Source organism: Zootermopsis nevadensis, unplaced genomic scaffold (genome assembly GCF_977971745.1).
Source record: "Zootermopsis nevadensis isolate Lab colony 2312 unplaced genomic scaffold, Znev_1.0 Znev_ptg000017l, whole genome shotgun sequence".
NCBI classification, from domain to species: domain Eukaryota; kingdom Metazoa; phylum Arthropoda; class Insecta; order Blattodea; family Termopsidae; genus Zootermopsis; species Zootermopsis nevadensis.
Window position 1 is genome coordinate 5,368,667 of NW_028259149.1, and position 11,804 is coordinate 5,380,470.

General features: G+C 37.0%; 1 protein-coding gene across 2 annotated transcripts; it reads right to left on the minus strand.

Annotated features, from left to right (window-relative positions):
- Positions 1–478: 478 nt before the first annotated feature.
- On the minus strand, positions 479–11,647 carry LOC110829885 (U3 small nucleolar RNA-associated protein 6 homolog). Of its 2 annotated transcripts, none has more exons than XM_087350195.1 (11): positions 11,412–11,647; positions 10,933–11,059; positions 9,215–9,355; positions 8,428–8,610; positions 7,807–7,995; positions 7,088–7,224; positions 5,795–5,989; positions 4,149–4,344; positions 3,518–3,860; positions 2,261–2,431; positions 479–1,302 (listed from the first exon to the last, which is right to left on the minus strand). In XM_087350195.1, exons 1-11 carry the CDS (start codon positions 11,501–11,503, stop codon positions 1,130–1,132), a joined length of 1,947 nt encoding a protein of 648 aa, XP_087206321.1. In that variant the 5' UTR covers positions 11,504–11,647; the 3' UTR covers positions 479–1,129. The 2 variants fall into 2 exon arrangements, with proteins under 2 accessions (XP_087206321.1, XP_087206322.1); XM_087350196.1 differs by lacking the exon at positions 11,412–11,647 and adding an exon at positions 11,220–11,387.
- Positions 11,648–11,804: the final 157 nt, after the last annotated feature.

Here is an 11,804-nt window from a genome sequence, read left to right on the forward strand (position 1 = left end):
GACTTTTCGTATTGCACTGGATAAAAACCTTAGTATAAATGTACTGTGGAGATTGGCTGCAGAATTGAGAGTGAAAACTTTGCTATAAGATGACAGCAGCAAGCCCTACATTACAACTTTCTTTGACTGATGGCTGTACCAAGTACAGGTCTGTAAGGTAAAAAAAATGCAGACTTTAAAGAAAATTGTAGGGTTTGAGGTTTTCATGGCGTTGTGACTTGGGTGGTGGTCTTTCGGGTTGCTGCATTATGTAGTCCTGGCTGTATACCACCATTTTGGAAAAACCACCTCCATTTTCAAGGAACTAGTTTTCCATATGAAAACAAAATTAGTCTTGTACAAAAATTTTCATACAGAAAAAATGAGAGGTGGGAAGATGGACAAGGTTTAAAACCTGATGGTATCTGCTCTCTCTGTGATGTAATTCTTCCACCCTAATTAATGCAATTAGGAACACTGTATTAAGTAAAAAGCAATATTGGTAACATTAACCATTTACTGACATTAAGCTAGACACTGTTTTTATACAGATGTTTAGCTAAGAAACAGACTGTTTTAAATAATGTAAAAAATATGTAGTGATACAATCATAATCTTGGGATTTAATTGCCATTTGTGTACCACTGTTTTATATTCCAAATAAAGCAGAAATTAAGTGAGAAATATATTCCAAGCTCAAGCTGTTAATTAGTAACAGCAGCCAGTTATGATTTTCACCACCCATGTGATGGCCCCCAGAACAGTCATCTAATTTTCAAGTCACCCTTTGTAGATATTGAGACTGATATGCCTGCATTAAGCCATGAAGATCTATGGGGGTGTGGAGGAGCAACAAATTCTTACTTTGACCAAACTGAGTACTCAGCTTCACATTCCCACTGAATACTGAAATACCATAACAGGAGTACTTACACAAACAGAATGAACACGATTATTTGATTGAACACAATCCTGAACTCCTCCTGATACCTTGTAGATCCTACTAGAGGTAAGTCAAAATCACTCTTACCAGATTTTCCATCTTAGTTTAACAGTTTCATCCTAAACATTTCACCTAGACTCAACCATAACTTGGCCTTGAAGCTCAATGTACAAAATTACCACTCTTCATCAATCACAGTATATTCATTCATGATGTGTGCTCCTGTACCATTGTCATGCCAGTCTTCAGCAAACTAAATTCACTCACAAAAATATCAGTGTTCACAGGATCTAGGTTCCTCACTGCTCGCAAATAAATGTCACTCACTTTCTTAGCATCTCCTACATTTTGCTCAAACTTGATATATTCCATCCACACACCTGCAAGAAATAACCACTGCATATAATAATGAAAAAAAAGCATACATCTATCCTCAAACAGAGGAAACTAAAATTGCGAACTTCACATTACATACACACACACATACATTCCATACATCCAGAAGTTAGTCAAACTAATGTGGAATAAGTCATGAGTACAATTTAAAATGTAATTAGTTTTACAAACAGTAAAGGTATAACACAAAAATATCAAAATGTTACACTAAATCCACTGCTATACAGCAGATATATTAATTATGATAATTTATATTATGTATGTACAATACCCTCTAAAAGGATTGAATGTTTTTCAAACTGTATGAGTTCAATAACAGAATAAAAGATGTATCTTTTTAATGGGTTTGAATTACGCAACTTGTAGGTACTGCATTCCACACATCACAAATGCATATAATTAGAAGGAATAATAATAATGAAAGAGATGTAAAACAGGTGGCAGACTATAGATCTGCAAATCTTCTCTCCTGGTATCACTGTCATGTCTTAATTAGAGTTTCATCACCATATACATTTTTTAATGCACGATCAAGACACATTGCAGGGATGCCTGCCCCCATCCCTCTGGATTTTTCCTTACCATATAACTCCAACTCTAACACAAGAAAATTTCTCAATCCACATCCTAAGGTTCAACCAGCTTGAACACTTTTGGTCCTCAGCTACATTTCACATCTGACTGAGAACTTCCAGACATACAACAAGAAACTTTTTTACAAATCTGACTAAATTTTGTAGTTTTTTTTTCAAAAGAATGTGCATGAGTCATGTTTAAATGATGTGTCACTCCCAGAAAATACCATGATTAAGAGCATCCACCCTGGTGAACAACTAGTGGTTACTGCTACCTTCTCAAACTATATACAATCCTTCTCTTGTTCTCTTATATTCTGTGTATCCAAACACATCAGCTAGGAACATGCGTACACCTAGAGCTTACCAGTATTAGTTTTGCCAAACTGATCACAGGCCATTTCATGACATCTGCGTACATATTTCAGATTCACATTAGACTGAACACTTTCTAAAGCAGCCATCTTGGTATGCAATTCCAAGCACAAAGGAGGCTGGATACACATTGACTGATACATTTTTCTTGCTGCAACAATACCTATCACGAATATCCAAACACAATATTAATATTAGGAACTGAGGAGACCAAATGAAATTTATGGATACAATATTATGGGAACAGACAACCAATCAAACTACAGAAGTAAACACAATGAACATTTAAGGTGTTCATTTACAAAAAAGTAGACACTAAACAATATACATATATACTAGTGATGTGCACACTTTTTTTTAAAGTTGAGTCAAGTTCAAACTGAACAGTATCAAACTTCTTTAGTTGCGGGTTGAATTTGAGTTTTTAAGTAAGAAATCACCTTTTATTAGGCCTGTTTTGTTGGACACCAAACAATACACTTCAGAATCACTTATAGCCAGTTGCATTGTGTGGGCAAGACAAGGTACAGAAATCCATTCCATTGCAGAGTGCTCATACCATGTTTATTATCAGTAACAATGTACAAAGGTATTGTACGTAGGGCAGTCAAAAAGTGCCCGGAATTGTGGTATAGCACTGTAATGGTAGGACATATGGCAATGCTTACCTAATCATCTTCAAAGTAGGACCCGTGCGCACACACACACACTTGCTCCATTGATCCTACCATTGTTGGAAGCACCGGCGGAAGGCTTCGTTTGGAATCTTCCAGAGTTCAGCCGTCGCATTCGACTTGATGTCCTCCATGGTTGCGAAATGCGTCCCCTTGAGGCCCATTTTCAGAGTAGGGAACAGCCAGAAGTCACTCGGAGCGAGATCCGGAGAGTATGGTGGTTGGGTGATGACGGGAATGCTTTTCTCGGCGAGGAATTGCTGCACAACCAGCGATGTGTCAAAGTGTGTGTGCGCAAGGGTCCTACTTTGAAGGTGATTAGGTAAGCATTGCCATATGTCCTACCATTACAGTGCTATACCACAATTCCGGGAACATTTGACTACCCCTTGTATACTGATAATCAACGTGTCTTTAAACTTCACAAAAAAGAAGATTCATACTAAGCTAAACACATAAAAATCTGTAAAAAGGCAACACTACAAATAACTGTTCACACATCACTGTTTTAAATTCCCAGATTTTAAAATACGTCAGTTGTCTAATCCTACATTTTAACTTTATAGTTAACTCACCTTTATACGAAACCAACCACTCTAAATACAGAGGTTTCAGAGGCACGGATATAGCAAGTTGTTGCATAATACCATCCTGGAACATTTGTTCAACTTTAAGCATGTCGTTTGTTTGGTAATACTGCAGCATTACCTTCCACAGTGGAAGAGCAGTCTCATTGTCACTTCCCAGTCTTGCCATAGCATCCTGAAACACTGCCAGACCAAGCTTCTCGTCATCTCTTGACAGATGAAAACAGAGGCGTACCTGCCAGAGCTCAACACTCGAAGGCAGCCTTTCAGTTGCTGTTCTAAGCACATCCTCCATCTTTTTTAAATTTCCTAGTGATTTCAACTTATCCACCTGGAACAGATTCCAGCTGTTTCTTAACATGGTAAGGAAAGTCGGTCAATAACGGGGAAAATGAATCATGAATTACCACAAAAACAACTCATTTCTATGTGGTACATTTTCAACTTCAATTTTTCTTGTGTATGTTTAACAATGTTATAAAAATGTCCCCAACTTTTCTAAACATATTTATACAAGTGTAAAATGTTTTAGTTTTTTTAAGGCAGTGTTTAAACACCATTTCAATTGGTGCTTCATTTAACAGTAGTCTTGAGTTTGTCAGAAATAACAACCGCTTACCCAAAGGAGGTAGTACTTCTCTTGCATACACCCAGCACTATGGGCACCTTCAAATGCATCTCTCAGAAGATTCCTCTTGAAATCAGGGAGATGAGTTAGGTCTTCATTTAACTCTACCAGCATCTCCAAATATAAAGACCACATTCTATCTGTCGGCAGCTGCTTTAATGCGGCTGTATACACTTCACAACACAGCCTGCATGACACAGAGAATGCAACTTCAGTTTCAATATTCACCCTGAAAGCTGAATTGAGCACAGTTGCTATTTTCTGAAACTTATTTACCCATTGTTTTCAAAAAATGGTTAGTATGAGAAACTTAATTCCATTTTCAGCATAATTGTGACTGTCATAAATGGATTCACTTCATTTAATAATACTGTAGAAAGTATATGATATTCATGAGAAAATTAGGATGAGACTAAATTCAGTTCAAAATATTTTGTCTTCCTGTCTGATTTCTAAGAACCAAAAGATTAAAATATACAAAACAATAATTTTGCCTGTTGTTTTGTATGGGTGTTAAACGAGGTACAGTGAAACCTCTATCCATCGTTCCCGGAACTATCGTTTTCCCGGATGCATCGTCCGTTTTGTTCGGTCCCGAATACATCCCATATAAAATAATGTTACATTTTCCCGCTTCTATCGTTCCTCGAACTATCGTTTTATCGCATCGATCGTTCAAAAATCTTAGTCCCGGCCCACAATTTTCCCGCAATGATCGTTTCTGAGAATTTAAAATGCTGGGTTTAGAGATAAATTAATACCGAAAGACGCACAATGTTTTTGGAATAAACAGTAGCGGTAACCTGTTATGTCGCCCAACCAGCACAGATTCTTTTGGAATGAGGGGTCAGCGGTGCAGGGGTGATAGTTGGAGTGAATGGCGGTGCCCATTGTCAGAAATTTTACGATTTTAATTTGGGTGCACTCATATTTCGTTCCAGCGATGCCAGATGGCATGTGCAGTGTGAATTTCTTCACAAATCCTTTTATTATAAGTACAAAGGAAAGGCGAGCGAAACTTTTTCATTCTTCTGGTTCATATCGTGTCTTCTACAGCTACGTTTCGTTGAGTTCGGCAGTAATAGTACTTCCATTTTTCCTGTTATAGTCCGCGAAGGTTGAGGGAGAAACGACGAATGCGAGCCCGAACTTTGCCGAGTTTTGCCGAAGCACACGCTGCATTGGCAAAAGTGAAGTCGTTCTTTTATGCGCTTAATATTAGTGAACGTGACGAGGAAAACATTTTGAACGTGGAAAGTGCTCTGTTTGGTCTAAAACGTAAAGTTTCGACAAACCAGTTGTCCATTAAAGACTTTTTTGGTAAAAAGAAGTAACTTTGAAAGAGAAACATTGTTTTTTTTTAAATTTTTAATGCTTTCCCGCATTCATCGTTTTTATTTCCCACCCCCGCCGAAAACGATGCATCGAGGTTTCACTGTATATTACTCTGGGAGGAACTAGACTGCAGGTGTCTGACAATACGGTGTTGAGGGTTCCCTAAGCCCTCTAGTTAGTTAGCATAAAGTTTATGCGTTATAGTGGGATGCTTAAACACAATACAGGGGGAAGTATACCCTACACCATTATTGTAGGTAATGCTACTGACAGGTGGCATTTTAGCCCTATACAAGTCTTACTTGATTCTCTGCTTCAATAAGTAGCTCTCGCTGTTCTTCATTGTATCTTCATTTGTTTCACTGGTACCTGGAGAGGCAGTCATAGGGCTACTCTCTTCCTGGGATTGTGTGTCTATATAGGTTAATCCTTCAAGCTCACGGTGAGCCACGGTATCCCACATCAGTTCATCATTTGAAAATGTGTCTCTCAGGTAACTGTAAGACAATTAATATACTTGCTTTTTAATAACTATCCCTTTGTTTCCACAACTTTCTTACAAATACATTAACTTATTCATTTACCTTCGGCGTATGACCCAAAATATCTGAAGAAGTGTCAGAATGATGCAGAGAAAATCATCATATAATCTAACTGGATGATACTGAGGAGGAAAGAACTGAATGAATGTTTCATCATTTACTAACATGAAATCAATATGTTGTGGTTTATTTAATGATGCTATCAGAAACTCAGACTATTTTATAAATATCAGATCAACTATTCAAGTTACATGGCAAAAGCAAGAGTACCAATATGAATGAGTAAACAATTGAAAGGTTGTCAAAACAGAAATTCAAGATAAAAACCTGCCCTGTTGATTGTAATGTGACAAAACTTATTATAACTAAAGAAAGAAATTGAAAACATGTGAATTATTACATTTTCTATGTGTAGTAAGTACTCATTATGATAAAAAAGTTACACTACACCTGCTGCACCATCAGAATTTTCTTACATTTAAAACAAAATTAGTTCTTATTATAAGTTGCTCTTGCAAAGTGTACCTTTCATTAATCTGGTATGATTAAGGAATTCCTCAATATGAACAAAATGAGCGATCGATAGGGATGCAAATTACCACAAGCAAACGTTCAATGGACTAAAATTTCAGACATAGTCAATCATTCTCATCAATTTTCTTGATATGGAACTGAGTTACACATGATTCAAGCCCACACACTTTTTCTTCTTACAATGAATTTTGTTTATGTAAGTGAATAAGTACAAGATGGCTGTATCTGGTAGAAGTTTAACAGGATTACGCAGCACAACAACACAGAAGACAGCCATCTTCAAACTCACCATCGTGAAAACCTCAAATCCTATGAGGTACAACAAATTTCAAAATTATAGATTTGAAGGAGAGTTCCTTAAGGGATAATGGAAACATCATCATTTATGGATTTAAAACTGGGATCCTCTTACACACATTTGGATTACAATGGCCTTCTAGAACAGACTCTCCATGTTCTAAAACAACCAAGCTATTCTGAATTTTTAGAGATGGAAAATATTTAGTATCAGACACATACTTCACCATCTGTGATTGGAGTTTGGCCGTGAAGTCGTATTCCTTAGCAATAGCTAGTAAATCAATCAAGAAATGAACATCATGAATCTTCTTGATTGCTGTTTCATAAATAACCTCAGCCAAACGGCCTTCCAAAACCTAATGGAAAAAATATTAAAAATAATTCAATATAACACAAAAGAAATTATAATAATCCTTCTTGAAAACTAACACCATGCTTACATGACTCATCCCTGAGAGGACATCACTGAATTCAATTAACATGAAAACTTAAAATCTTATACAGCGAGTCCTTGATATCCATCATTAACTGATTCCTTAAACATGAAACAGGTAAGAAAATTATGGATACAGAGCAATAATTCAATCTAGGGAAGGCATAAACTGGAGCAGTGAACTCATTTTTCTGGTAATAATTACCAATAAATACTAGCCTTGACACTGCAGAAAATCATTCTAGCCTTCTGCCTTCACAAAGTGGAACACTAAGGCTGGGGACACACGACCGTACAAAGTACGTCCGTTGTAATGCACATCGTGACATCCGTCATAGAATTATGAAGGGGCATATTACGTGCTTTGTGTGTTGTACCCTATATGCCCCTTCATAATTCTATGACGGACGTCACGATGTGCGATACAACGGAACACAACATATAGTAGTTGAACAAACACGATCACCTTTCATACAGAAAAAGTCTTCTGCACTTTGTTACATACCTGATCTGAAACCGATTCTGTTTCTTGCTGTTCGCCATCTGTTTGTCCTGATATCCCTTGACTTTCCTTTCTTGAAGGGGCACTGGTACTGCTTCCCTCACCCACTGCATTCTTCTTCTCTTCTGCCTCCTGTTTTTCACGTCGCTGCTTCTGCTTCATGGCTGCGTATTGCAGTTCCAAACGAAATGCCTGTAACATGAGAAGTTGGGCTCATGATGAATAATAAATATTTGTGATTTATTTATAGACACTATCTTTACCTCAGACAATATAGCATTAAATGATATATGAATAATGAACTTTAAAGGATATTGAAGTGGCTGAGCCTTAATTTATTATTCCAGCATTTGCCTAGAGCAGGACTTCTCAACCTTTTCTGCTGGCATACCACAATTCTAATTTAACACATTAAATGTACCACTAACCAAATGCTTCCAGGAAAACTTATTTATGTTAATATTATCTTCTGACACTTTAATTAAATAATGACAATTTCTTCAGAACATTCTTACCATTAATAAAATTGTTACTCTTTGTGCTTGTAAAATCATAACCAACAACATTCACACAAGATGTTACATATTAGCAATTAAGTGAAAAATAAGCTTATCAATGACATACCTCAGTATAGAGCATTCTGGATTCAGGATGGAAGCGCAGACCACGCAGAAGGAACTGACGAGCATTTTCAACTGAGTGACTCTCTTCAAATTCCCAGTTGGCAGCAAAGCACCATAAGTTTGGTTTGTCACTATGCACCTGCAGCATCTGCACTAGCGTGCGACTCACATAGCTGTAGAAGCGCTGACATGAATACATACAGTATATAAATTTTAAATTATATACACATATAAAGTCACAGATGATAAGCTGTCGATAAGGTGATAACAATCTTAATGAAACTAATGTTATAAGGAACAGAAACAAGCGATACAGTTTGATTTAAAATACAGTTTCTAATTACAAGCAGTGCACCTCAAGATGATTTTGTGGCATAAAAATTAACACCTGTATGTAATTTTGTAACTAATGAAACATAATATCACAAAACTGAACATTCACAATCAACAATTATGCACAAATGCATTTAAAAAATGCAATATACCAACAATTTTCCATCAATATATATATATATTTGCACCACCTACCTCTATTCTTGTCAGACATTTTAGTTCTAAAAAGGTAAATTTTGCAGCTATAGTATAATATAAATAACACTAACTAGAATTTGTAAACCAGTATAAATAAATCCATACAGTACCATGTAATAAATATTGCTCAAGCAACACATATCAACAAAATTGCAAAGAACAGAGGAAATTAAAACTATAGAAAAGTGATATAAAAAATTTAGTTCTCAGAACCCACAGAGAATTTTAATTACATGAACATCAGCACATACACTTACCATCTGCTTACAGAATTTAATATAAGTAATCCACAATGTAACATCATCTTTGAATCTCTGAATAGCCTGTTTGAATAGTCTGTTGACTCTATTTGCTATTACATATTCAATATCAGCCTTCTTCTGAGTCACACCAATTTTCTGTAAATAAAGAGGGAAGGACAGTAAAACAAAACTGAACTTACTACCAACTCACAACACAGAATACGTTCACTCCACATTCAATTTAGCTAACATGACTTCATCACATTTTAATACTATAAGAGAAGACCAAAACTATGGTTATTTGCCTGTGACAGCAGTTAAAACAAGTGTGAGCAAAGAAAACATTACAGCCCATACATGTCTGTGGTGCTTTCCCTCCGAGGTAGACAACCTGCATGACTGGAGTTATCACTGCACAACAATGAAAGCCTAGCGCTATTGTTAATACTACTGTTCTATTGTTATTCCTTGGCCTTGCCTTTGTCAGGCTGGACAAACATTTTCCTCCACCAACTCTGATCAGATCATCTAGAGACCCCTATCACTGGGACTCTCCCCCAGGGGCTTCATCAGCCACGGGGCTAGGCCACTTCTGGGGACATCCTCCAGATACTCAACCATTGCCTAGTCCCAAATGGGAACTCCTGGGGCTTTGGCACACAGGCCCCTCCCCACAATGCTTCCTTGGGGGCTGGCAACCAGCAACTGTTGCCCCAAGGAATTTGACCTAAGGACCACCTCTCCCCTGCCTTGACCACCAGACCTGGATATCCCTGTGCTTCCACCAGATTGGCTGCAATGTCAGTGCAAGAATGACCTAAGGTCATTGTTAGAGTATGCTGTTAGACAACAATGACTTTTGATATTACTACAAAGCAACCTATCTGATGTGGCATGAAGGACACCTTTCAAGTATCAGTGTATTCCAATATTTTTTGTTGCTATCTCTAATGTCTCCTGTTGAGGTTTTTCTGAGTTTCCTCACCTCTGTGTACTTGGTTTGGGTGGAGGAATCTATTTCTGAAGTAGGAGTATCTACCAACACAGCAAGAACACATTATCTCTCCACCCATCTGTCCAGTTGATTAAACTTGAGAACCACTAGACAGATTTCGATGATTTTGATGTGGAGGTTGTGATATTCAAAATTGTACTTTTGAATATCCTACAAGCGGTGATAATAAAATGACAGATGAGGAAAGTCATGCGGTAGATACTGAGGTGCTGTGATCTGGTGGCCAAAGTTGGAACTAACAAGATCAATTTAATAACTCTAAATGTATGCTGCAAATAATGCATGATTACATTATTATATAGGATTTTGAGTGTATTCTGGTATGTAACACACTTTCCAAGCTTGCTGACAACAGGGCATGATTATAACGATGACAATAACATCAACCTGAACTGGAATCTGAAACATGACATGAGCAGTCACATGCAATTTGAGGCTGATATTTTTCACATTCACTAAGGTTTGACTTTTCGAAAATGGTGGATGTGGAAGGCAAGCAAATAAATTCACACCAGACCTAGCTGGTGTCAAAACATTAACCTCTGGCAAAATAAGCCACTTTCTCACCACTGGAGCTCTGGGTTATCCAGACAAAATATGACTTATTAAATTTATATTTTAACGAATGTTAAATTCTATGTACTGTCCTAATTATCATTTATATAATTAATGATCATATCTAACTTCTGTAGCACTGCAACTGTTTAAAAGAACTTACCTCTCTGCGAAGTTTTGTTAGTTCAAGAAGATACATTTCATACTGTATATATCTAAGATGGTCTTCTTTACATTTTGTACGCCGCTGAATCTTGTACTCAAATTCTTTCCTCTTCTTTACAATTGTTCTAAAAACAGAAATATTAACAGAAAGAGGGAAACTGCAACCACATTTTTTTAAATATTTTACTGCCATGCATTAACTTGATTTTTCTGTGTGGGATGGTTTCATTTCCAAGTCACTTGCAATAACAGCATAAAAGCAAGGATCTAACAAGTACTATGTACCTATCAGTTAAAAACTGCTTTCCATGCCCAAAACAAACGTTGCTGAAGAGTTGGTAATGCTGAGAAGCAAATAAAATTTACTCGATGTACCAAAATCTAACGAAACTTAATCACGCCCATTCAACGCTGCTGGAAGGTCGCTGCATACAGTGGATTTCGAAGCACGCGGTATAAATTGGAATATTTTCATACCTTACTTCATGCTTTTCGAACAGACCAATTTGTCCCATCTGTTCCAACTCCGGAATCATTCCTTCAGCGCGGTATTCCACAAATTCCGCCATTGTGATATAATATTATATATGTGAGGCCGCAACAAACACGCAGTATATCATATACTGTATTTCCCTTGCACTTCCCAAACCCACTATTATTGCCAATTTTCTTCGCACCTTAACCACACACTTATCTATAATCCACTAGCACATTCTCTGAAACGAACACAGATGACTAACACAGTCCAAAGAAGGTACACTACGAACATCTAACAGCTACACCAGTTATCTGTGAAGGAAAAACCGATTTCCAAGTTCAGTTTTTCTCCATCCAACATATACAATTTTCAACCACAGGTAACCCATCTAC

Coding starts and splice junctions, on each gene's coding strand:
- LOC110829885 (XM_087350195.1), bottom strand. CDS start 11,503: ATGGCGGAATTTGTGGAATACCGCGCTGAAGGAATGATTCCGGAGTTG. Junction 7,996..8,427: donor CCAGAATGCTCTATACTGAG/GTATGTCATTGA, acceptor CTCATGTTACAG/GCATTTCGTTTGGAACTGCA. Junction 1,303..2,260: donor GTTTGGCAAAACTAATACTG/GTAAGCTCTAGG, acceptor TATTTCTTGCAG/GTGTGTGGATGGAATATATC.